The sequence below is a fragment of the Lolium rigidum genome, chromosome 6 (genome assembly GCF_022539505.1).
Source record: "Lolium rigidum isolate FL_2022 chromosome 6, APGP_CSIRO_Lrig_0.1, whole genome shotgun sequence".
NCBI lineage: Eukaryota > Viridiplantae > Streptophyta > Magnoliopsida > Poales > Poaceae > Lolium > Lolium rigidum.
In genome coordinates this window covers 153,593,783-153,618,047 of record NC_061513.1, presented here as the reverse complement: position 1 = coordinate 153,618,047, position 24,265 = coordinate 153,593,783, and the positions used below count along the sequence as shown (strand labels likewise).

The following is a 24,265-nucleotide window of genomic DNA, read 5'->3' as shown; positions in this document are numbered from 1 at the left end:
CAGAAGTCTAATCTTGACATAGCAGGAAACATAATAGCCTTCAGCAATACAAACTTCAAATCATACAACCACACTGACACTAGGGTATGCATTAAATACAGTACTAAGTTGGGATATCTAGTGCTAGTACATCTTAGATATCATACCCTGATGTCCATTCGCAGAAATGAAAGTGGTATCTAAGCCAGCAACATTTGGAACCGAGACACAATTGATGGAGGGCAAAGCACGCAACTCCATCAAACAAGAGACAGCTGATGTAAAATTATGCATCACAGCTTCTGGGACTATCCAGCGTCCCTTTCTCCTGCAATCAAGAAGAACAACATCGTAATCGAAGGTAAAAAAACTAGAAGGATCCATATGCTGATGTTGAAAATGGCGTCTTTATGCTTCCTTCAAACTAGAAGGATAGCACTGGTCGTGGGTGTGACATGTATATCTACTTCTACTCCATGTTCATAACATGCAGTTGTATGCACGGTTTTGGACCTTGCTTTTTACCAGTAACAATTGGTACCACATATTTACCGATATTTTTTAATCGGTATTAGGGGGGTCCTCTAACGTCAAGTTAGGGTAATGTAGCAAACATTTTTTAATCTGTATTGTACTAAATTACTGTAGATAATTACTGTTCATATGAATCTCCGAAACTGAAGACTAGCCAGTCATAATTTTGATTATAAATAATTATTTTAAATGGGTACCACATATTTACGGAGCGCAAATTAATTTTGATCAAAATAGGCTTAATCATATGGATGTGAAGAAGCCACTATGACTTCCCTTCTTCATGTTAAAGGATCTCGTTCTGGGGCGGGGCGGGGGGGGGGGGGCAGTTAACAACATAAAATTGTAACCACAAAATCATAGTTACTAAACAACGGAACAATAGGACAATTCATAGTTCCTTGCACCTCTTTAGTATCAGAAGTCTAATCTTGACATAGCAGGAAACATAATAGGCTTCAACAATACAAACTCCAAATCATACAACCGCACTGACACTAGGGTATGCATTGGATATCTAGTGGTAGTACATCTTAGATATCATACCCTGATGTTCATTCGCAGAAATGAAAGTGGTATTTAAGCCAGCAACATTTGAAACCGAGACACAACTGATGGCGGGCAAAGCACGCAACTCCATCGAAACAAGGGAAAGTTGATGTAAAATCATGCATCACAGCTTCTGGGACTATCTGGCGTTCCTTCCTCCTGCAACCAAGAAGAACAACATTGTAATCAATGGTAAAAAAACTAGAAGGATCCATATCCTGACATTGAAAATGACGTCTTTATGCTTCCTTCAAATAGAAGGATAGCAATGGTTCTGGGTGTGACATGCACATCTACTTCTACTCAGTGTTCATAAAATGTAGTTGTATGTGCGAGCTTGCTTTTCATCAGTAACAATGGGTACCACATATTTACAGACATTTTTTTAATCGGTATTGTGGGACGCGGGGTGGAGGGGGATGGGATCCTCTAATTACTGTAGATAATTATGTTCATATGAATCTCCTAAACTGAAGAATAGCCGACCATAATTTTGATTATAAATAATTATTGTAAATGGGTACCACATATTTACATAGTGCAAATTAATTTTGATCAAAATAGGCTTAATCATATGGATGTGAAGAAGCCACTATGACTTCCCTTTTTCACATTAGAGGATCTCGTTCAGGGTCTAGTGCAGTTAATAGCATATTCTAACCACAAAATCATAGTTACTGAACAATGAAACAACATGACAGTTCATAGTTCCTTGCACCTCTCCAGTATCATAAGTACAATCTTGACATAGCAGGAACCATAATAGCCTTCAGCAATACAAACTCCAAATCATACACCCACACTGACAATAGGGTATGCATTAAATACAGTATGAAGTTAGGATATCTAGTGCTAGTACAACTTAGATATCATACCCTGATGTTCATTCGCATAAATGAAAGTGGTATTTAAGCCAACAACATTTGGAACCGAGACACAATTGGCAGGCAAACCACACAACTCCATCGATCAAGAGACAGTTGATGTAAAATCATGCATCACAGCTTCTGGGACTATCCAGCATTCCTTCCTCTTGCAACCAAGAAGAACAACATCGTAATCGAAGGTTAAAAAAACTAGAAGGATCCATATTCTAACATTGAAAATGGCTTCTTTATGCTTCCTTCAAACTAGAAGGATAGCAATGGTCGTGGGTGTGACATGCATATCTACTTCTACTCCGTGTTCATAACATGCAGTTGTATGCATGGTCTTGGACCTTGCTTTTCACCAGTAACAATGGGTACCACATATTTACCAACATTTTTAATCGGTATTGGGGGGGTGGGGGGGGGATCCTCTAACTTAAAGTTAGGGTAATGTAGCAAACATTTTTTAATCGGTATTGTACTAAATTACTCTAGATAATTACTGTTCATATGAATCTCCTAAACTGAAGAATACCCAGCCATAATTTAGATTAGAAATAATTATTATAAATGGGTACCACATATTTACAGAGTGAAAATTAATTTTGATCAAAATAGGCTTAATCATATGGATGTGAAGAAGCCACTATGACTTCCCTTCTTCACGTTAGACGATCTCGTTCGGGGGGGGGGGGGGGGGGGGGGGCAAATCTAGTGCAGTTAAGAGCATAAAATTCTAACCACAAAATCATAGTTGCTGAACAACAGGATAGTTCATAGTTCATTGCACCTGACATAGCAGGAAACATAATAGCCTTCAGCAATACAAACTCCAAATCATACAACCACACTCGGGTATGCATTAAATACAGTACTAAGTTAGGATATCTAGTGCTAGTACATCTTAGATATCATACCCTGATGTTCATAAGTAGAAATGAAAGTGGTATTTAAGCTAGCAGCATTTGGAACCGAGACAAAATGATGGCGTGCAAAGCACGCAACTCCATTGAACAAGAGAGAGTTGATGTAAAATCATGCATCATAGCTTCTGGGACTATCCAGCGCTCCTTCCTCCTGCAACCAAGAAGAATAGCATCGTAATCGAAGGTAAAATAAAACTAGAAGGATCCATATTCTGACATTGAAAATGGCGCCTTTATGCTTCTTTCAAACTAGAAGGGTAGCAATGTTTGTGGGTGTGACACGCATATCTACTTCTACTCTGTGTTCATAACATCCAGTTGTATGCACGATCTTCGACCTTGCTTTTCATCAGTAACAATGGGCATCACATATTTACATACATTTTTAAATTTATATTGGGGGCGGGGGGGACGGGATCCGCTAACATCAAGTTAGGGTAATGTAGCAAACATTTTATAATTGGTATTGTACAAAATTTCTATAGATAATTACTGTTCATGTGAATCTCCGAAACTGAAGACTAGCCAATCATAATTTTGATTATAAATAATTATTGTAAATAGGTACCACATATTTTCAAAGCGCAAATTAATTTTGATCAAAATAGGCTTAATCATATGGATGTAAAGAAGCCACTATGACTTCTCTTCTTCATGTTAGAGGATCTCGTTCCGAGAGGAGGGGGGCAGCAGTTAACATCATAAAATTGTAACCACAAAATCATAGTTACTGAACAACGGAACAATAGGACAGGTCATAGTTCCTTGCACCTCTTCAGTATCAGAAGTCTAATCTTGACATAGCAGGAAACATAACAGGCTTCGATAATACAAACTCCAAATCATACAACCGCACTGACATTTTTTTTATCGGTATTGTACTAAATTACTGTACATAATTACTATTCATATGAATCTCCTGAACTAAAGAATAGTCAACCATAAGTTTAATTATAAATAATTATTGTAAATGGGTACCACATATTTAGAAAGTGCAAATTAATTTTGATCAAAATAGGCTTAATCATATGGATGTAAAGAAGCAACCATGACTTCCCTTCATGTTAGAGGATCTCGTTCGGGGGGAGGGGGCGTTTCAAATCTAGTGCACCTACATAGTTACTGAACAACGGAACAACATGACATTTCATAGGTCCTTGCATCTCTTCAGTATCAGAAGTCTAATCTTGACATAGCAGGAAACATAATAGCCTTCAGCAATACAAACTCCAAATCATACAATCACACTGACACTGGGGTATGCATTAAATAGTACTAATTTGGGTATCTACTGCTAGTACATCTTAGATATCATACACTGATGTTCATTCACAGAAATGAAAGTGGTATTTGAGCCAGCAACATTTGGAACCGAGACACAACTGATGGCGGGCAAAGCACGCAACTCCAAAGAACAAGAGACAGTTGATGTAAAATCATGCATCACATCTTCTGGGACTATCCAGCATTTCTTCCTCCTGCAACCAAGAAGAACAACATCGTAATCAAAGGTAAAAAAAAACTAGAAGGATCCATATGCCGACGTTGAAAATGGCGTCTTTATGCTTCCTTCAAACTAGAAGGATAGCAATGGTCGTGGGTGTGACATGCATATCTACTTCTACTCCGTGTTCATAACATGCAGTAGTATGCACGGTCTTGAAATTGCTTTTCATCAGTAAAAATTATCAAGAGAACTATTCTGAAGAGAAGAAGAAGAAATCTAGGTGTAAGATTTACAATGGCAAGTAAAAAATGATTATGATTGCCTGATACTACAAGGCATTTTAACAGCAGTCGTAAATGCAAATTTACATCAACTCCATGTGAATCCTGTGACTATAATTAAATTTGAGGTAGACTTCCTTTCCATCAGTACACACCAAGAGTCTGATTTCAAATCCTTAATAATGTCTAATCATCTACAGTAGTGATCTCGACTACTCAAACACAAGCTGATGGCAAGATAAACATCCACAGATTCTCAGTTGAAAATATAGCAGACTACATTCAAGCATATTAGTACTTTGAAGTGAAACATTACATATATATGCATTCACAATATGCAACCATTGCAAGTTGTAATAGGTTTGCGGTTAGCTACGGATGTGGATCGGTGAGGTGGCTAGCCTTTTTTGGGATGTGGGTGCAAACCTAACTAATCCATGTCAAAGACCGAACAACAAAGCCGTTTTATTCTTACAAAGCCAGATAACAGCATTATTCTGGCCCAAGTACATTTGGGCAACTTAATGGATATCATACTTTCCTGACTTAAAGTTTGCAGCAAGCCAGCAACAAGAAAATAATTACCACTCATATCCATTACATGAAAAAAAAAACGTTTGCCTGATTCCATAAATATTATCCATTGATATACATGCCATCATTTACACAACAATAGTTAACAAACATGGCAAAACCAGATCCAAGACATTAAGGTATTTCAAATGCCACAGTACAGTGAATCAGACAACCAAAACAACAGATGTGTGTACTTCTCATATCCTTTAGGAGGATGCTCAACCATCATCCTGGGTAATGTTTATCCGAGCATAACATACATAGTCAGCGCTCCACTTATCACATGCATTTTAAATTATCTAATTGATATATTTTACTATGTTGCTATATATAACTGATAACCTCTTTGGAGCAATGTTTGCGTACCAATCTAGCATAATCACTAATGCAGGTCACATCAAACAGAAAAAACTCCATCCCATGGCTCAGACCTAAAAACAAACATGGACGCTATGCAATATTACAGTGGACAATGGATGTGTTTGGTTTGAGCCACAACCAGCCCCACCAAGGCATGACCAAAAAATTTGCAAGTTGTTGTTTGGTTTGTAACACTATCCAAATATTTGGCAAAATAGATCCCTGTTTGATTTGCACAAACTGATTTGGTGAACATAGTATGTCTTCAAACTATTTGACAAGTCAATTCACTAAATATGAGAAGATATGTAAGATGCAGGCAAAGAAAAAAAAACTCACCAAAGGAATAACATGCGATTGCTTCAGGTGGAATTTGGTACGCACTAATCATGTGATGACCCACCGATTAATCACATGAAAAAAAAATCGACACGCTTGCTGAATGCAGTACATGACAACAAAAAAGTGGAAATATACATTGGACCCACCAACAAAGGGGGCAAGTCACCATGCCAACATGTAGGTGGAGGTTCTCCGCACCCTCGACTCGCCCGTGATTTGACGAGAATAACCCTAGCACATGGGCGGCTGGCTAGGCAAGCCAATTCTTTGGCAGCAGTCCAAACAGCCACCAAATTCAGGGGCCACCCCATTTTTTGGTAAGGTAAGCTTTGGCTGGAATCCAAACAGACCTAATATTTCGACAGTGTACGCCACTTCCACAGCAGTAGGGGGGGGGCAGTGGAGGACCTGCACCATCCAATGAGCAACGGGGAAATCACAAAGAACAAATTCTGGTAGTGAAAACAAATATGCTCCAATCTTCCAACTCCTTTATCAGAGTGTTCAATTTGTGATCCACGGGTTAAGGGCCAGGACTGCATCCAATCTGGTTCATCACGGTAAATCTAATAGGTGAAATCCCAGAAAGGCGTTACGTCTACTTCTACCTTTCCTAAACTCATAAAATATTCACCATGCTTGAACAGAGGAAATAGCACATAGCACCACATGTTGGTGACATTTTTGCACAGAACCACAACATGTGTTTGTTTTTGCAAGGAACACCACATTTTATTGTAATCACTTGCACAAAACACATAATCCATTATTAAAAGTTTTAATGGACAATTAATCTCCATTGTCGTCTGAACTGGTATGTTCGGGCCGGTTCGTCTAGCTACGAAGCGAAGGCGGCTACCGTTCACCATGGTCCCCGGTGATCGGCAACATCATCACATGAGGTGTTCTGCTAGCGGTGGGGATGAGACCGACAACGGGACCGTGGGAATCCATGGTCGGCGTCCTGGTGCTCTACTGTCGTGCCACCGTTATGTGCAGCGGTTGCTTGTCCACGGTGGTGGAGTAGATGCTCACCCCTCCCACAAACTCGACGAACGAGAGACCATGTCCGGTCAGGCACCGATGTAGTGCGCCAAACCATGTCGTGTTGTCAACAGGCTTCTTCCTATCTAGGTCATAGCAGGACTATGAGAGGACGTCTCGAACAGTCGAAGCACGACATGTCCGCCTCACTGATCGACTGCAGTACCGCCGAGGCGGCAAGGCGCGGAGAGCTGCCTTGTCGTGCTTGTTTGCATCCTAACAATACAGAGCAGCAATGACCTCAGGATGGCGAGCTCTCTGATAGGGATGGGTGAGTCTAGGACAACGCAGCACAACTGACACACCTCCGCACGACACGGACGGAGCCGGTAGAGCATGACAAGCTCGCTCCCACCACGGGTGACGCGCCTAAGGACCATGCCAATTCACCCTCTGCCTCCACGGGCTAACATGGCAGCGTTTGGGTCGACATGTGTGCGGGCAAGGCTCGCCTAAGGACAACACGACAGGCGATCCGTAAGCGCTCTCTCGCCTTGACCAATGTGCGAGCAAGGCCGACAGTCTTCGGGTCACCGTGAACTTGGTGAAGTTGGCTGCCTCCTCCTGGTATCGGGACGAGTTGATATGTACATACCAATTCGGTTGAATAAGGAGAGAAAATACCACATTACCCTTTGTGATAGCGGGCTAGACTGACTAACTGGCTATTAAAGCTTTTAATGATTGGCTATGTGTTTTGTGCAAACGATCAAGCAAAATATGGTGTTCTATGCAAAAACAAACGCATGCTGTGGTTCCTTGCAAAAAAGTCACCAACATGTGGTGTTAGATGCTATTTCCTCGCTTGAACAAGATCATTAAACAGCATTGCAAGAAGAAAGTTCAGTTAGGATAAGATTGTTACCAAAGCATTATGAAAATGTGTTGCAATATAAACATGTTCGGCAGTTCAGAATCATAAGGGGCACCAGATGGACACGGTAATTACCTGTTGCATGGCACCCAAGAGAACCAGCCACTCGAGCTTGTCAACAGTTGCCTCGTCCGCCTTGTCGAAATCCACCTGAACCCTCCCATTCGCCTCCTGAAGCCACGCGTTTATGTCCTTCATAATAACGACTGCTCTCCTCTGCAAGCCCTTCGACAGCCGTGGCAGCTCATCCTTGAGCTTCATCCTCCGGTCTGTGATTGATGGCGGCGAAGGGAGCTCTTGTTCAATGGAGGCCCACCCTGACTCGAAGATTTCAGAGAGCTCGGCTGCGCTCTCATACACATCATCGCCCTTGTCGTTGTAGACCATGGCATTGTGGAAGGTAAGTCTCACATCTCTGGCAAATGAGTGCAGGTCCATGTAGCGATTGCCGTTAAGGCGGCGGCTGACAGTGCCAAGATCCATGGGGTCGTATATGTCAGAGTAGTAGTCACGCAGGCCAAGGCTGAGTGAATCCACCGGCTTGGCGAAAACCCACCCGTCCTCATGTTGCAGTAACTTGTTCAGCAGCATGCGGATGCGCTCCAGGGGGCGGGCAAGGTGGGCACCGGCATGGCACTTAGATTTCTTGAGGAGAATCGGTGAGGGCGGTGAAGGCGATTCGCGAAGCCTTCGGGGTGGCATAGGGCCAAGAGGGTTTTTGTGATTCAGTATTGGGGCAATTTTACACGGTGAATGTAGCAATCTTTATAACCCTGCAAAATGGGTCAATTTGGTTACTTACTATGGCAAGATTCACTCCCTGGCAAAATATATTATTAAAATATCATCGCTTGGCCATATGCAGCATATAAAGGTCGGAATTCTCTTCGACTTTGTTAACTCCAACACATCAAAAAGTGTCTTTGACACATGGGCACCAGTGCTCCCTTCAATTTCAGATTTTTCAAAATTTTAAAACCTCACACTTCTGTGTCTCTAAAAATTATGGTGTTAAATATATAAATAGATATGTACAGTATGGGTGTATGCAAAAAAGTCCCGTTAAAAAAAGACAAATTTGTGACAGTAAATGGTAGTACAATAGTATGTCTTTTTGTCAGAAATTTGTTTATTTTGTATTTCTCAAAATTTTAAGTATTTTTTACCGGGACTTTTTTGCGTAGACTCCTCCTGTACATATGTATCTACATATTTAATGCCATAATTTTTGGAGAAATAGAAGTGTGAGATTTTAAAAAATTTAAAAATCTGAAAGTGGAGGGAGCACTGGTGCCCATGTGTCAAAGACACTTTTTGATGTGTTTGCCCATGTGCACCAAATCCCTATCCCCAACACATCCACAGTTAAGTATGGCAATTTCATTTCAGAAAAAAGAAATAAATCATATACATACCTCTTTTTTCTGCTCTCGTTTCTTCCATTTCAGAAGCACATCACTGCAGGGGCCATGATTCTTCTATTTCTGCTCGCATTGCCTCACTACCTGAATTGGGAAAACTAGGGTTTAAAAGGGGATTTGCCGCAAGATACTGGGAGAAAATGGAGAAAGGTTGACCTGAAACCGAGAGAAAGATAAGGGGCGTAGCGGGGAAGATTCAGCCGCAGCTCGGATCGCTGGCGGTGCTAGGCTAAGGGGTTGTATGTATGACCTCAAAATTGAACAGTCCGGTAGTTTTTTTTTAGGAGTTCAACAAGAAGAACACGACGTGCGGTGAACAAAAGACAACAAAAGCCAATCTTGATCAACTATATTTATTTTATGTCAGAGACATTTTTAAAAAAAAAATCCGGGGTATTACAGTCTCCCCACTTTTAATAGAATTCAGCCTCGAATTCTCAACTTCCAATGCTCGGTTGACTGGACCACTAGACTCAATTTTAAATCAAGGTACCACTCTATATTATTGATGTGATGGTCCTGGAGTTTCTCCATGTAAAACTAAAATTAGGAATTCGGCACACATTCAAAGGACTTAGAAATAAGCATCTTGGTCAGAAAAAAAAACCTCATTTGACATTGTCAATCCTAAAATCCTTGTGAAGAATGTAGTTGTTATCGCTCCACCATCACCATTCAACTTTGCAACACAACTAGGGAACACTAGGTAAGCTATCGGAAACTCGCATCGTGGGCTAAAATGAGATGTTTCCTAAGATAACCTGAAAATATCGGCTTGGTTTATCCTCACCGCAGCTCCTACGCTTGGCAGCGCTTGCCTCTATTAAAGGTTGAACGTATTACCATTCTATGGTCCAGGCTGCACATAGTCGGTTGTCTAAAGGGTAAAGGCACACATGGATTCACCACTTCAGCGTAACAAGAACAAATAATAAGTGAATAAGTTAATCCTAAGAGTAGTCGGTATGGGGGCCAATCCATCCCGCACCCAAACTATTCACTCTGCACGTGAATAAGTGAATCCCGCAACCTAACTCTCGGACATCCTCACACACTTCATGAAATGATCTCATGGGCACGAAACAAGGTTCAGGGTTTTTTCCCATTTGTCCATTATCCGGAGCCTACAAAAACTACGCTACTGGTCCTTCATTCTCTCTTAGGATTGCGTATGATTCTACAAATACCATTGACAGACAACATGGGTCAAAGAGTCGCATTGGAGATCAAGAGCAACTTGAAAAAGAATAATTTATCTTAGAGGATAGGAAAATAACACTCTTCTAACTTAAAAAGGATATACCAGGGAGTAGGCATTTTTAAAAGACGGCGCAGAATATTTGAAGTTAGGTATTGAAGAATCTATACAAGAAATTTTACTAAATCTGAAGGATACTGTATTGAGAAGCAATCTATATGGAGTTAGAAACGCATCAATTTGCGTCAAAGGTCCTAGATACATACTGAAAGGGCTTCATTGAGATCGAATAAGAAACAAACTGGATGATGGTTGCCGCACAGGAGAAATGCACAAGTTTGGGTAGACTATAGAGAAAGAAGTGAATGGGAATAAAAATGCCCGGCAGAATTATGGCTTATAGGACGTGAAAGGGGAAAGAGTTTCTCATATTGGTTTGGACCCACATAAGTTTTCGAACTATTGATGTATCTACGGAAATCTAAATCCAACAATAAACATATTGGTATTCATGCCTTTAAGGCATTGCATAAGAGACCAAACTTTTCCTTTCAAATACTAACTTCATCAAATACGAAGGGAACTTCTAGAGTCAACTACTAACTTTCAACAAGGAGGTGATCATCATACAAAAATTAACTAAAAAGTACCTAAAGCAAGGCACTGCAAGCCTCCTATGGCAACGGCCTGCCAACGGGCACCACAACATATAGATAAGAGAACTCGAAAATCGGAATTAACACATAACAAAAGCCTGAATGCAATGCATGACCCGGAACCCATCCTACTATGCACGAGTGTGTCAAATTTTTAGTTGTTATTAAATCTAGGTCATGTATTTAGTTGTTTTAGAAGAGGGCAAAATTTAACCGAGAGATCTAAAACCTAGGCTCTGATACCAGCTATACCAACTGTAACATCCCAAATTTCTACCATATCTAGCGATGCTACCACACTATCTCAATAACACTAATTATAGGAAAACATCTAATATCAGACGGCACCTCCTTTGTTTATAAGACATCCATGACAAGCAATTTAGAAATATTAACAAAAAGCATTAACCTATCTCCAAAAATAGCTAGTAGTTATAATAAATAAATATCCGAGCAAAACAGAGGCTCACACTAGGTAATTCAAAACACTTGGTATTGAATAGGACACTACTGACTACAGATTGTTCACTAGGCGTTGTCTAGAAATAATTGATCAAGTGATGTGATGAATGTGCTACACCCTTCTCCCATGCATATGTCGTTTTCTTAGTACCTGAAAACCGAATGAAACGCAAGAGTGAGTACAGAAATACTCAGCAAGTGCACTTAGAGCCGTAAGAAAATTCATGAATAATGAACAGTAGAACATCTTTGTTGTCTTGAAGACTGAAACCAAATATCTGAATATGTCACCGGACTAGCCCACGAGCTAACAGTTCTCACCGGAACTAGCCGCTTGGAACAGTTTCTCACCGGGTTAACATGGAAAGAATTAGCCGTCGGACTAGCTCACAAGCAAACGGTTCTCACCAAACTTAATTCGAAACTAGCCGCTTGTGAACAGTTTCTCACCGAGTTAGCTATAAAACAAGAAGTGTGAACTGAACATGAAGAGGTGAATCAAATCAAGTAAACCGAACAAAGTGAACAAAATTGGACACAAAACTGTCAAGTGAAATGAGAACAATCAATCGAACAATCACACAATGGACAATCATATAGAGACAGGGGTTCGTCATGCACTTGCCTTAGCCTCGGCATTCAGCGCAAGAATTAATATGGGCACCAGAAATCACAACAATACTTCTAAATCATACACGCTAGTCGTTCTACCAAGTTAACCATCGGGACCTATATACATATTACTCAAACTATTATTATTTTATCTTACAGCACGTCTCTACCTAAAGTAGCATGTTTTATTCAACATAGATGCTATCACCGTATTTGGTTTTTCTTTTTTGCTGATACAAAATTCTGTAAATAAATTACAAGTGACTGGCCGGATTTAAATATGAGGACAAAACTAGTTCAAATCAAACCGCTACCATTCATTATGGAGTAAGTTACAAATATACTGTTGGTACGACTAACGATTAGCCATGGTGAAATATTCAGCTAATTTCTAGATGAGACACACATCAAGAGCAATGATATGCAGAATTACCAGGATCAATTGGAGACAAAAATAACTAGAACTGGCATTCAGATTTGTACAGCATCACGGTTTACCAGGACAGCACATCTGTCGACCAAATTTTAGATCGATCCATAAGTCTGTGCCATAGATTGTAGATTTCAAGGCTGAAGCAAAATTTCCCATGTGGTACTGCTAAACACGTCCAGACCTACTCAATTGCTTGATGGAAAGAATAAAAATACTAAAGGGCCAGCTAGAGAGAGGCAAACCAGTCGAAGTAGGAAGAGCAGCGCCTCAGGCGTGGTCTTGTCCTTGGGTCCCCGGCCGTCTCTCCGGCAACGCTCTGGCCAGCAGAAGCGGTGCTCCAGCAAAGCTCCGGCTAAGCTCCGGCCGGCAGTTAGCGAATCCCCGCAAACTTGATATCGCGGCGTCGTGGGCGGCAGCGGCGTGGATTAGGGCAGAGCGTGTCGGGTGAGGATAGGGATAGGGGGAGGGCTAGGTCGGCTGGGCTTGATGGCGATTTCGACAAAAATAACCCATTTATTAAAAAAAAACACCTCCGACCAAACTATTTCACACATCTAACCCTTTTGTGTGGCCCTTCTCATCGGCGTCACACCTCACTGTGTGGCGCCCATGCAAGCGACGCTACACATCATCCAACGTGGCGTGCTCGACGCTGACCAGTCGACGTGGCAGGATGTGTGGCGTCGTTCACATCGGCGCCACACATTGAAACTGTGGCGCCGGCGCCACACATCCACTTATGTGTGGCGCCCGCGCCCGCCCGAGCCCGACCCTCTTCTTCTTCTCTCTTCTTTTCTTCTCTGCAAACAAGGAACCGCCACCGCCGCCCGCCTCTCCTCCGCCCCCCTCCCACCAAATCGGCCACGAATTCGTCAGATCTGACCGGCCAAATCGTTCCCCATCCATTCCTCAAGGTAATCCCCTTCGAATCACTCCCATTCATCCACTAATTTCATAGATCTTGCTAGATTTGTACATGAACCCTAGACATGGAAACTAGATTTGAAATGTTGGTTGGTGGAATCTAAATTATATTCTATGTGTTGAAATTGATAGCCTCATGTATGCATGTGTTTAACCATAGATTTGTTAGAACCCTAGATATAAAATTTTACATGTATGTGTGAAAACCTTATGTATGTATGTGTTGAAATGGCTAATATTTGTTGATACTCATATGTATGCATGTGTTTATCCATAGATTTGTTGATAGACTCATATTTGCTAGGAATGGCTCATAATATGGTGTATTTGTGAAAAAATTTAGGATGGTGTATCTCATAGATCATGAGTATGACAAGGATCACCGTACTTTTCATATGACGGAAAAGGGAAAGGTACTAATATTTATTTTTGTTAACACCACTTGTTTTATTCCATTGGATATGGCATAATATTATGTGTCTGGATGTGCTTGTAGGTTCTTCACCCCTTGAAAATTCGTTACCACGGTAAAGTAAGTGACATGCCGTATGACGAGCGGTACACGAAGTTCATCCAGCCTACCGGTCTTCTCCCCTACATCAGACTTGTAAGCCGGGGGGCGCCAAACATGAACGCCGTGTTTGGCGCTTTGTAACCATGAGTTCATGAAGCAGCGCACTGCACAGAAGTTGCGGCGGTTAGGCAACTTGATAGGTTGTCGCGAGGGCGAAATTCCTACATCCTCTTCTGAAGATTCGGAGGTATGGATTATTGTCAACACCCGGATTTTTAAGTTCAGATACCTATTATGCCATTCATCGCAATCCCAGAAATATTGTTTTTGCGAGACATAATAGATTGATATCACAACACATCATTTTTACAACCCATAATCGTCTTACAACAAAGGATCACATGATCCAGTCTTAATACAACATAGGGGATCTAAAGATCCAAATACAAAACACATAACGGAAGCGAAGTGGCGGTCTTGTCCATCTGTTTCACAGGCAACTGTTGACGTCAGGAGTGATCCTAGTCGTCGTAGACGTCCTGCTGTCCTTCTTCCTGGTTCTGGTACTCCTCTTCATAGTCTGGCCATTTGAATAGCCAGAGACACAGCCATGAGTACTTTAAAGTACTCGCAAACTAATACTAATGTAACTACTTATCAATTTTAATCAGGGGTGCTAAGCTCTAGGTTTATTTGCATAAAGACAAGTTTAGTTCATAAACCTTTAGTAAAGACTCCTCATTTTCCTAGACTAACTCAAGTGGGAACATTAGTGTCATTCCCACCAAATCAATGATAATTCAAGTCAAGTCACCTTTCAATTCACCCATCCTTTTTAAGACAAAAGTTCTGACAAGGAACAGTATGGCCTTTCCAATCGTCCGTAACCGTGGACACGGCTATTCGAATAGGTTTAACACTCTGCAGAGGTTGTACTCTTGTGCCACAACTTTTGATTACATCCGTCGAGGATAACCCCGAATCATCGTAACTCGGTACGCGGATCATCAACCTTAACCTTTCACTTATACACCCTAGTATAGGCACCTCTCCCCATGAGCTTGGCCTCCCGGTGAAAACCAACCGTCAACCCGGAAGCCGCACAGGGCTTGGGTCGTACATTCACCTCATATTCACATCATTTCACTTTTAACGGAGGAAGCCTCGGCATAACCCCTATGATGCTTGTTAGAGGGAACCCATACTAAGACACACAAACTTCCTGTTAAGCCCTACCCATAATCAGGTATTGTGGGGGTACTTGTATAATTGAAAAGGTATCGCATTCAAACCCGAGTCATCGGTTTTCATCAAAATTCACCAAGTCATTCATGTCACCATCACCTTCCAAACTTTTCAAAGTCATTTCACATGTTCCCATCTAGAGTAGTCAATTTTATTTAGGTAGCACTAGCCACTAGTCATGAGGGGTGCTATTCTAACTTTGATTTGCTCTAAGCTAACTTGGGTGCTCTTATTCTACTCTGGACCAAGTGAATCATGAATCAAAAATAATCTTTGAAATACAATAAGCAAAATAATTGCAAGGTAAAAACATAGGATAGGCTTATTAGACAAAAAGTAAAGAGTGATGGTGCCTTGCTCTTGTAGAGCTTTGCACTTGGGAACTTTGCAAGAGTGTTAGCTTGCCTTGAGCAGGGTAGTGGTCAAAGTTTTCCTCCTCCTCCTGGGAGTAGCCCTCCTCCTCTTGATACTTGATACGTCCCAAACGTATCTATAATTTCTTATGTTCCATGCTACTTTTATGATGATACTCACATGTTTTATACACATTATATGTCATATTTATGCATTTTCCGGCACTAACCTATTGACGAGATGCCGAAGAGCCGATTCGTTGTTTTCTGCTGTTTTTGGTTTCGAAATCCTAGTAAGGAAATATTCTCGGAATTGGACGAAATCAACGCCCGGGGTCCTATTTTTGCACGAAGCTTCCGGAAGTCCGAGGAGTAAACGAAGTGGGGCCACGAGGCGACGACACGCCGGGCGGCGCGGCCCAGGCCCCGGCCGCGCCGGCCTGTTGTGTGGGTCCCCGTGACGCCCCTTGACCTGCCCTTCCGCCTACTTAAAGCCTTCGTCGCGAAACCCCCGATGCGAGAGCCACGATACGGAAAACCTTCCGGAGACGTCGCCGCCGCCAATCCCATCTCGGGGATTCAGGAGATCGCCTCCGGCACCCTGCCGGAGAGGGGAATCATCTCCCGGAGGTCTCTTCATCGCCATTATCGCCTCCGGATCGATGTGTGAGTAGTCCACCCCTGGACTATGGGTCCATAGCAGTAGCTAGATGGTTGTCTTCTCCTCATTGTGCTATCATGTTAGATCTTGTGAGCTGCCTATCATGATCAAGATCATCTATCTGTAATTCTACATGTTGTGTTTGTTGGGATCCGATAAATATTGAATACTATGTCAAGTTGATTATCAATCTATCATGTATGTTATTTATGTTCTTGCATGCTCTCCGTTGCTAGTAGAGGCTCTGGCCAAGTTGATACTTGTGACTCCAAGAGGGAGTATTTATGCTCGATAGTGGGTTCATGCCTCCATTAAATGCGGGACGATGATGAGAAAGTTCTAAGGTTGTGGATGTGTTGTTGCCACTAGGGATAAAACATCGATGTTTTGTCTAAGGATTTGAGATATTTGTGTTGATTACATTACGCACCATACTTAATGCAATTGTCTGTTGTTTACAACTTAATACTGGAGGGGGTTCGGATGATAAACTGAAGGTGGACTTTTTAGGCATAGATGCATGCTGGATAGCGGTCTATGTACTTTGTCGTAATGCCTCGATTAAAGCTCATAGTACTCATCATGATATATGTATGTGCATTGTTATGCCTTCTTTATTTGTCAATTGCCCAAGCGTAATTTGTTCACCCAACATCTTGCTTATCTTATGGGAGAGACACCACTAGTGAACTGTGGACCCCGGTCCTATTCTTTACATCCGAAATACAATCTGCTGCAATTGTTCTTTACTTGTTCTTCGCAAACAAACATCATCATCCACACTATACATCTAATCCTTTGTTTACAGCAAGCCGGTGAGATTGACAACCTCGCTGTTACGTTGGGGCAAAGTTCTGTGATTGTGTTGTGCAGGTCCCACGTTGGCGCCGGAATCCCTGGTGTTGCGCCGCACTACACTCTGCCACCAACAACCTTCAACGTGCTTCTTGGCTCCTACTAGTTCGATAACCTTGGTTTCTTACTGAGGGAAAACTTGCTGCTGTGCGCATCACACCTTCCTCTTGGGGTTCCCAACAGACGTGTCATCTACGCGCATCAATACTCCTCGGTACTAGCGTCTATACACGAATACGAGGTATACAATCACCAAACAAGACTTAGGTGCTAGACAAAACACATCAAAGGTTCACACAAGCTTATCCTAGCAACACATCAAACATAGCAGGGTGAATTACTTGGTTTTCTTATTTAAGATAAAAAAATAATTTCCTCTCATTACAATTATTGATTTGGTTTTCTTTTTAAAACTTTGGAGAAAATAATTTCCTCTCATTAATTACTATTAAGATTTAATCTCCCCAAATAATAATAAGGTATGAAATATAGGTTGACCAAGGTCAACATTTCATATCTATTAGGTGGGAGTATAATTTTAAATGAGGTGCTACACCTCATGCATTTTAATAATGACATGGTAATGATTTAAAATCACTAAGTAATGAAATATGAGGTTTATTAGACTAAGGACATTACCTCATATTGAATTACTTAGGATCAAGATTTAAATGAGAGAGTAGCTCTCATATTATTTAAACAATTTGAATGATAAGATTTAAATGCACTAGAAATGGCTCCATAGCCATTATTTTGATCTAGTCCATGATCATACAAACAACTTGGCTATCTTTTTGCATAATCAATTAGAGTATATCAAATGTGATTTATGAGAGTTGGAATCAACTCAAAATCAATTGTGGTTGAATTTTAAATAAAGTTTCAACTTGTAAAAGTCCGTGCCCTGTCATTTTTATCATTTGAATTCTACTATGAATTTGGAGGTGAGACCAGTGGCATTGTTTAGATAATTTCATGGGCTTTCCAAAGATATAAAGTTTGCTAAATTTGGTTTAGTGGATTTTATTTTATTTTAATTTGAACAAGCATCTGCAAAGGAATTTGAATTAAACATAAAATCCAGATTTGAATTGTTGGGATTGGCGGGAAGGCTAGGTGGGCTAAACGGGCGAAAACTAACTGGGCCGGCCCAGCAGCGTGACTCACACGTGCAGGCCGCCTGACAGGGTGGGCTCCGCCTGTCATAGGCTCAATCAAAGCGAAACGGTATGAGTGCGTGTGAGACGTTGGATTAGAGCGGAGATCAACGGCGCACAGGCATCGTCGTCTCCGACGAGAGGCCGTGGCTCCGGCGGCGAGCCTAAGGGGTTGGAGGGCCTACCGGCATTCCCGCGGTCGACGGCGAGGTGCGCGGCGATGTTGGCGAGGATGCTGAGTCGACTGGTACAGGTAGCAGCGCTTGGGGAGGCTCCAATCGACGGCGGCAACCTCCGGGTACTGGCGGCTCCGAGCTTCAAATTGCGGCGACTCCGGCGATAATTGGGTTAGCTAATGGTTCGAGTAGAAGCAGAGATGGGAGGAGAAGCAAGGTGTGTGAAGAATTGGGTGCGGGAGCTGCTCTATTTATAGAATGGAGGGGGTGCCGCGGGTGCTGAGAAGGGTTGGACATGGCGTGGCGTCTCCGGTGCTCGAAGGGGCAAGGCGAGGACGGCAATCGATGGACGACGGCATGGCGAGGCTCAGTGTGCTGCTGGCGCAGAAAAAGCATGAAGAGATGGCTCGGGCGCGTGCTAATCATGCCGCAGTACTTGGCGGCAGTCTCCGGCGAGGACGAGGGCGACGGGGCTTCTGCGCGCTCTGGAGCATGTCTAGGAGGTAGAGGAGATGGAGAGGTTGCTCGATGCAGTGGTAGGGATGCAGGGGAAGGACTGAGGCGATGGCACGAGTGGCCGCTCTGGCGCGCCCGGTACACGGTGATCATGCCGACTGGCATGTACTGGGCGTGATGGGCACGGCCTGGCTCGACCAATGCTGGCGTCGCGCGAGCTCCAGCTGTGCATGGTGATCATCAGCGAGGTCAGGGGAGGTACTGGGCAAGGTTAAAGTGAGAGAGAGATGAGAGAGATCAAGTGTGTGTGTGTTGGCATGTGCACGACATTGCGTAGTTTAGGGCTTCTCCACGCGTTAATCAGCAGGGCAAGGACATGGCTCGATGCAGGAGACACAGAGGAGCCATAATCACCACAAACCAAAAGTAGTTTAGGCTAAAATCTGGTGGATATTTGGGTGTGTGTCAAAACTGAAATGTTGACTGCAAGGTGTTTGATAGAATGGCCGCATGAAGATTCTTTTTTAATTTTTCAAATCTTTTTGGTGGAGTGTGTTTGAATATTAAAAGGAGTAGAATTATGGTGGTGGTGTTCATTTTGGTGCTGGTTTGAAAGTTTTCAAATTTGAGATGATCTTCACTTTGCTCTCATATTGCAACTTGTCCTATTTACCATGGTCAAACTAGGCCGAGTCAACATTCATGGTCAACACCAAAAATGTTCAACTTGAGTTGGTCTTGGATGAGGTGGAAAGAAGTAAGGGGTTTTAGTTTAGAAATCTTCCAAACCAGGGGTGCAAAGTGAGCAACATTTTATAAAAGGGCAATTTGACCATTATCATATGTGAGAGAGATTTGATTTTTCCTTTGATTTGATTTGTGTTTCTTGGATGCAAAAGGGTTTGTTATTGATATATAAGTGTTTCACAAGCGATGGCATAAGCAATGGGGGCCTTGGTTAAAGATTTGCATATTTGGCTAAATGTGTATGTGAGTGAGATTTCCATTTTCTCACTATTTTAATTCTCTCTATTTGATTTGATTTTCTTGACTCCAAAGTGATTCTTATTAGTTTAGGAACATTTCCAAACCATTGAAACCATTCCAAAAGGTCTAGTTCAAAGATTTGCAAAAATGGCCATAAACACATAAGAGGTGAAATTCCAATTTTTCTTAACCTTCTATTTTGTTCCCCTTGCTTTACTTGGGCATGGTTTAGGGTCCAATTAGTGTGAGATTAGGTTTAGAGATGGTTTCACACCATTTGGGCAAGGTATGAGTGCATAGGACAAGATTTGATAAAATGGCTAAGTGCCACATATGCTTCTATGCATATGTTTAATTTCTTTTTATTTGTTTTTGTTTCACCTTGGTTTTGATTGGGGAAGTACTAGATTGGGTTTGTTGATGTTTTCAAAACATCTATCAAGGTAGAAAAGCCTAGGTAAAAGTTTTACCAAAATAGCCATAGGCACATAGGTCCTTTTTCTTATTTGATTTCTTTTTATTTTGATTTAACTTGGATGGTGAAAGGAGGGGTGAGGTTTAGGGTTTAGTGGGGTCTAACAAGGGTTCACCACCATTTAGAAAAGTAAGAAAGGTATTGGTCAAGATTTGCATACTAGGGCTATATGCCCACATATGTCTTTTTATTTTATTTTAGTTTCTTCCTATTTGGATTTGAGAAGGTTAGGGTTTAGGGTTTTGGAAACATGTTCAAGCAATAAACAAAGAATCATGGCAATAGCTCAAGAATTAATCATGCTCACTATGTATCCAACTAAATTTAATAAAAGTTTTTGTTGGTTCCAAAATTTGGAAAAGGGGAAATTCATTTTCTTTGTTTTGAAATTTTTGGGATGTTACAAACTCTTCCCCCTTAAACAAATCTCGTCCCGAGATTTTAAGAAAAGTTAGGTTCCTAAGAGAGATTGAGCAATTGGATTAACAAGAAAACATACTTGGCACGGCCTGGAGTGCTTCCTGAGCTTCTGTGGCACTCATGTGGTAGAGACGACCGTTGTGGTTGTTCTGGTTCCTTCTACCTGCGAAGCGGCGCTGTTGCTGGGCAGGTGCAGCAGTGTTGGCGGCAATCTTGGCAAGCTTCTTGGGGCACTCATTGGAGTAGTGACCCACAACTCCACATTCATAGCAGTTTACAGTTGACTTGTCTTTCGGGGTGACGGGGACAGCGTTGCTTCCAGTCCTGGGGCCAGTGTTGGTGTTGGTGTTGTTCCCATTGTTGTTGTTGCCGTTGTGGTGGTTGTTGTTGTTGTTGTTGTTGTTGTTGTTGTTGTTGTTGTTGTTGTTGTTGTTGTTGTTGTTGTTGTTGTTGTTGTTGTTGTTGTTGTTGTTGTTGTGGCTGTTGTTGTTGTTGCCTCCGGGCTTCGGGGGTCCTCCGTTGTTGTTGGCGTAGTTTGGGTGATAAGTCTGAGCAGGTGGCCTATTGTTTCTTGGGGTGAATCCTCCAGAGGAGTTGTTGCGGTACTTCTGGGTATGGTGGGGTCCATTCTGGTTCATCATTCTTCTCTTGCGGTTCTCGTTGGCTTGATGCAGCTTCCCTTCCATCTGTATGGCTGAGTCCACTAGGGCTTCTAGGTCAGCGAACGGAATGTTCACTAACACAGTTTGCATCTCATCGTGCAGTCCATTCAAAAATCTTTCCTTCCTCTTCTCGTTTGTGTCGGTCTCATCCGGGGCGTACCTTGACAGAGTAAGAAACCTGTCGCGGTATTCCACCACGGACATCCTTCCTTGTTTGAGTTCTCGGAACTCGTCTCTCATCTTCTTGATCAGTCCTTGGGGCACGTGATACTTGCTAAACTTCAGCTTGAAGTCTTCCCAGGTCATCATTTGTCCGGCATTCTTTGCGCGAGCACTTGTCCACCAGGATTTGGCAGGTCCTGACAGGTAGTGGGTGGCGAACAGTACTTTTTCTACGGCTTCTACTCCCGCAACTTCTAGGTTGTTCTCCATTGTCTGGAGCCAGTCATCAGCATCTATGGGTTCTTCAGTCTTGCTGAACATTGGTGGGTTGGTGTTCTGAAAATTCTTCAGCTTTGACCCAGGGTGATCGTGGTTTCCATGGCCTTGATTGTTCTGTGCTATCTGCTGCAGTGCGGCGATATTGGCTTGACGTTCAGCTCTCTCGGCTTCGTGGTCTGCCATCATCATCTGCAGCATCTGCATCATTGCGTCCTGGTTGGTGCTGCGAGTTGGTGGGGCCATCTGAACATTGAGATAGATGATAAGATAAGAGGGAAATTTCTATGGTTTGTTTGAGTTAAAGTTCAAAAAGTTCATAACTTGAAAACTTGAGTAGTGTTGAGGGGGTAAAACCAACAACACTTTTTCATTCATGCCAAACATCACATATTACAAAGCTAACACACCGTTGGTTTGAAGAACCATTCATCGCTCTACGATACATGTGGATCCTGATACAAACTCACACCTACTCAAGTGATTTTAGTGATACTACTCTTCATGGTGGTTTCTTCATCTTCATGGGTAATATGCTTGACGGGCGTTGTCCAACTCCTTGCGGGTCTTGTACAGCAGGAAGTCCAGACAGGCGACATAGTAGTTCATCTCCGGGTGTGGTGGCATGGTTAATGGTCTTCCCATGGGGTCATGTCGTGGGTAGTAGAAGAAGCGAGTGTTCTTGATCTTGTTCTCATTCTGTCCACACAGACGGGCAATTGCTTCCTGCATGGCTTTAGCTATTCCATCCTTCCAAGTGTCTCCCGTTACAGAAAACCAGATGGTTTCCCATATTGGGGCTTGATACGTCTCCAACGTATCTATAATTTCTTATGTTCCATGATAGTTTTATGACAATATCTACATGTTTTATCCATACTTTATATCGTCTTGATGCATTTTCCGGAATTAACCTACTAACGAGATGCTGAAGTGCCAGTTCCTGTTTTCTGCTGTTTTGGTTCCAGAAAGGCTGTTCGGGCAATATTCTCGGAATTCGACGAAACAAAAGCCAAACATCTTATTTCACCGAGACGGACCAGAACACCAAAGGGGAGACTGAGAGGAGGCCCAGGGCCCCCAGACCACAGGGCGGCGTGGCCTAGAGGGGGGGCGCGCCCAGGTGTGGTGTGGGCCCTCCAGGCACCCCCTCGCGCCGCCTCTTCGCCTATATTATCCCTCGCGACGTGAAAACCCTACACCAATTGACGAAACTCCAGAAAGACTCCAGGGACGCCGCCGCCATCGCGAAACTCCGTTTCGGGGGACAGAAGTCTCTGTTCCGGCACGCCGTCGGGACGGTGAATTGCCCCCGGAGTCATCTCCATCGACACCACCGCCATCTTCATCGCTGTTGTCGTCTCCCATGATGAGGAGGGAGTAGTTCTCCCCGAGGCTGAGGGCTCTACCGGTAGCTATGTGGTTCATCTCTCTCTCCCATGTGATCTTTATGTGATCATGAGCTTTGTAATCTAGTTGAATATGTAGATGTTACTCTTGTCTATTATGCACTCTAGAGGTTACTTTAATATGAACTCCAGAATTACTCTCCACGGTGTGACGGTGACAGTGTGCGCATCGTGTGTGATTCCTTTATGACATTGTGGAGCTTGTTTACTCCGGCTTGAGGGTGCTCTTGTAGCCCTACACAATGAATGGTGTTTGTTATCCAACAAGAGAGTGTTTGAGATTAGCATTTATTTATTCGGTTATGTGATCATTGTTGAGAGTGTCCACTAGTGAAAGTATGATCCCTAGGCCTTGTTTCTAAGCATTGAAACACCGTTTCCAACAAGTTCTGATACATGTTTGCTTGCTGCCATCTTTATTTCAGATTGCAATTACTACTTACAATCATCCATATTACTTGTATCTTACTATCTCTTCGCCGAACTAGGGCACCTATACATCTGACAAGTGTATTAGGTCTGTTGGGGACACAAGATACTTCTTGTATCGTAATTGCAGGGTTGCTTGAGAGGGATATCTTTGACCTCTACCTCCCTGAGTTCGATAAACCTTGGGTGATTAACTTAAGGGAAACTTGATGTTGTTCTACAAACCTCTGCTCTTGGAGGCCCAACACTGTCTACAGGAATAGAAGCGTGCGTAGACATCAGGGCTCCAAGCTTTCCTCTCAGATCTGCAGTAACTTCCCACCGAGGTGGTCCTCCCGATGGATGGTTGAGGGGTATTCCGAGGAACTCGGGATACGGGCGTCCTAAATATTCCACCAGTTGCTTCAAATCCTTCTCGAACATCAGGTTTCCTCCGTGGCCAAGCTGATAGGACTCACATTGGTACTCCATCTGTGAGCAAGTAGGATGAGTAAGTTAGAGAGGTGGTTAAGTGTGCAAAATTTTATGTAAAAGTACACGG

At 42.6% G+C, this 24,265-nt stretch overlaps 1 protein-coding gene across 2 annotated transcripts; it reads right to left on the bottom strand.

Annotated features, from left to right (window-relative positions):
• Window positions 1-4,028: 4,028 nt before the first annotated feature.
• Window positions 4,029-13,016, bottom strand: LOC124660165 (transcription factor GTE5, chloroplastic-like). 2 transcript variants are annotated; one of them, XM_047197961.1, is made up of 4 exons: window positions 12,806-13,016; window positions 9,197-9,286; window positions 7,857-8,554; window positions 4,029-4,335 (listed from the first exon to the last, which is right to left on the bottom strand). In XM_047197961.1, exons 3-4 carry the CDS (start codon window positions 8,481-8,483, stop codon window positions 4,294-4,296), a joined length of 669 nt encoding a protein of 222 aa, XP_047053917.1. In that variant the 5' UTR covers window positions 8,484-8,554; window positions 9,197-9,286; window positions 12,806-13,016; the 3' UTR covers window positions 4,029-4,293. The 2 variants fall into 2 exon arrangements, with proteins under 2 accessions (XP_047053917.1, XP_047053918.1); XM_047197962.1 differs by lacking the exon at window positions 12,806-13,016 and adding an exon at window positions 9,359-12,134.
• Window positions 13,017-24,265: the final 11,249 nt, after the last annotated feature.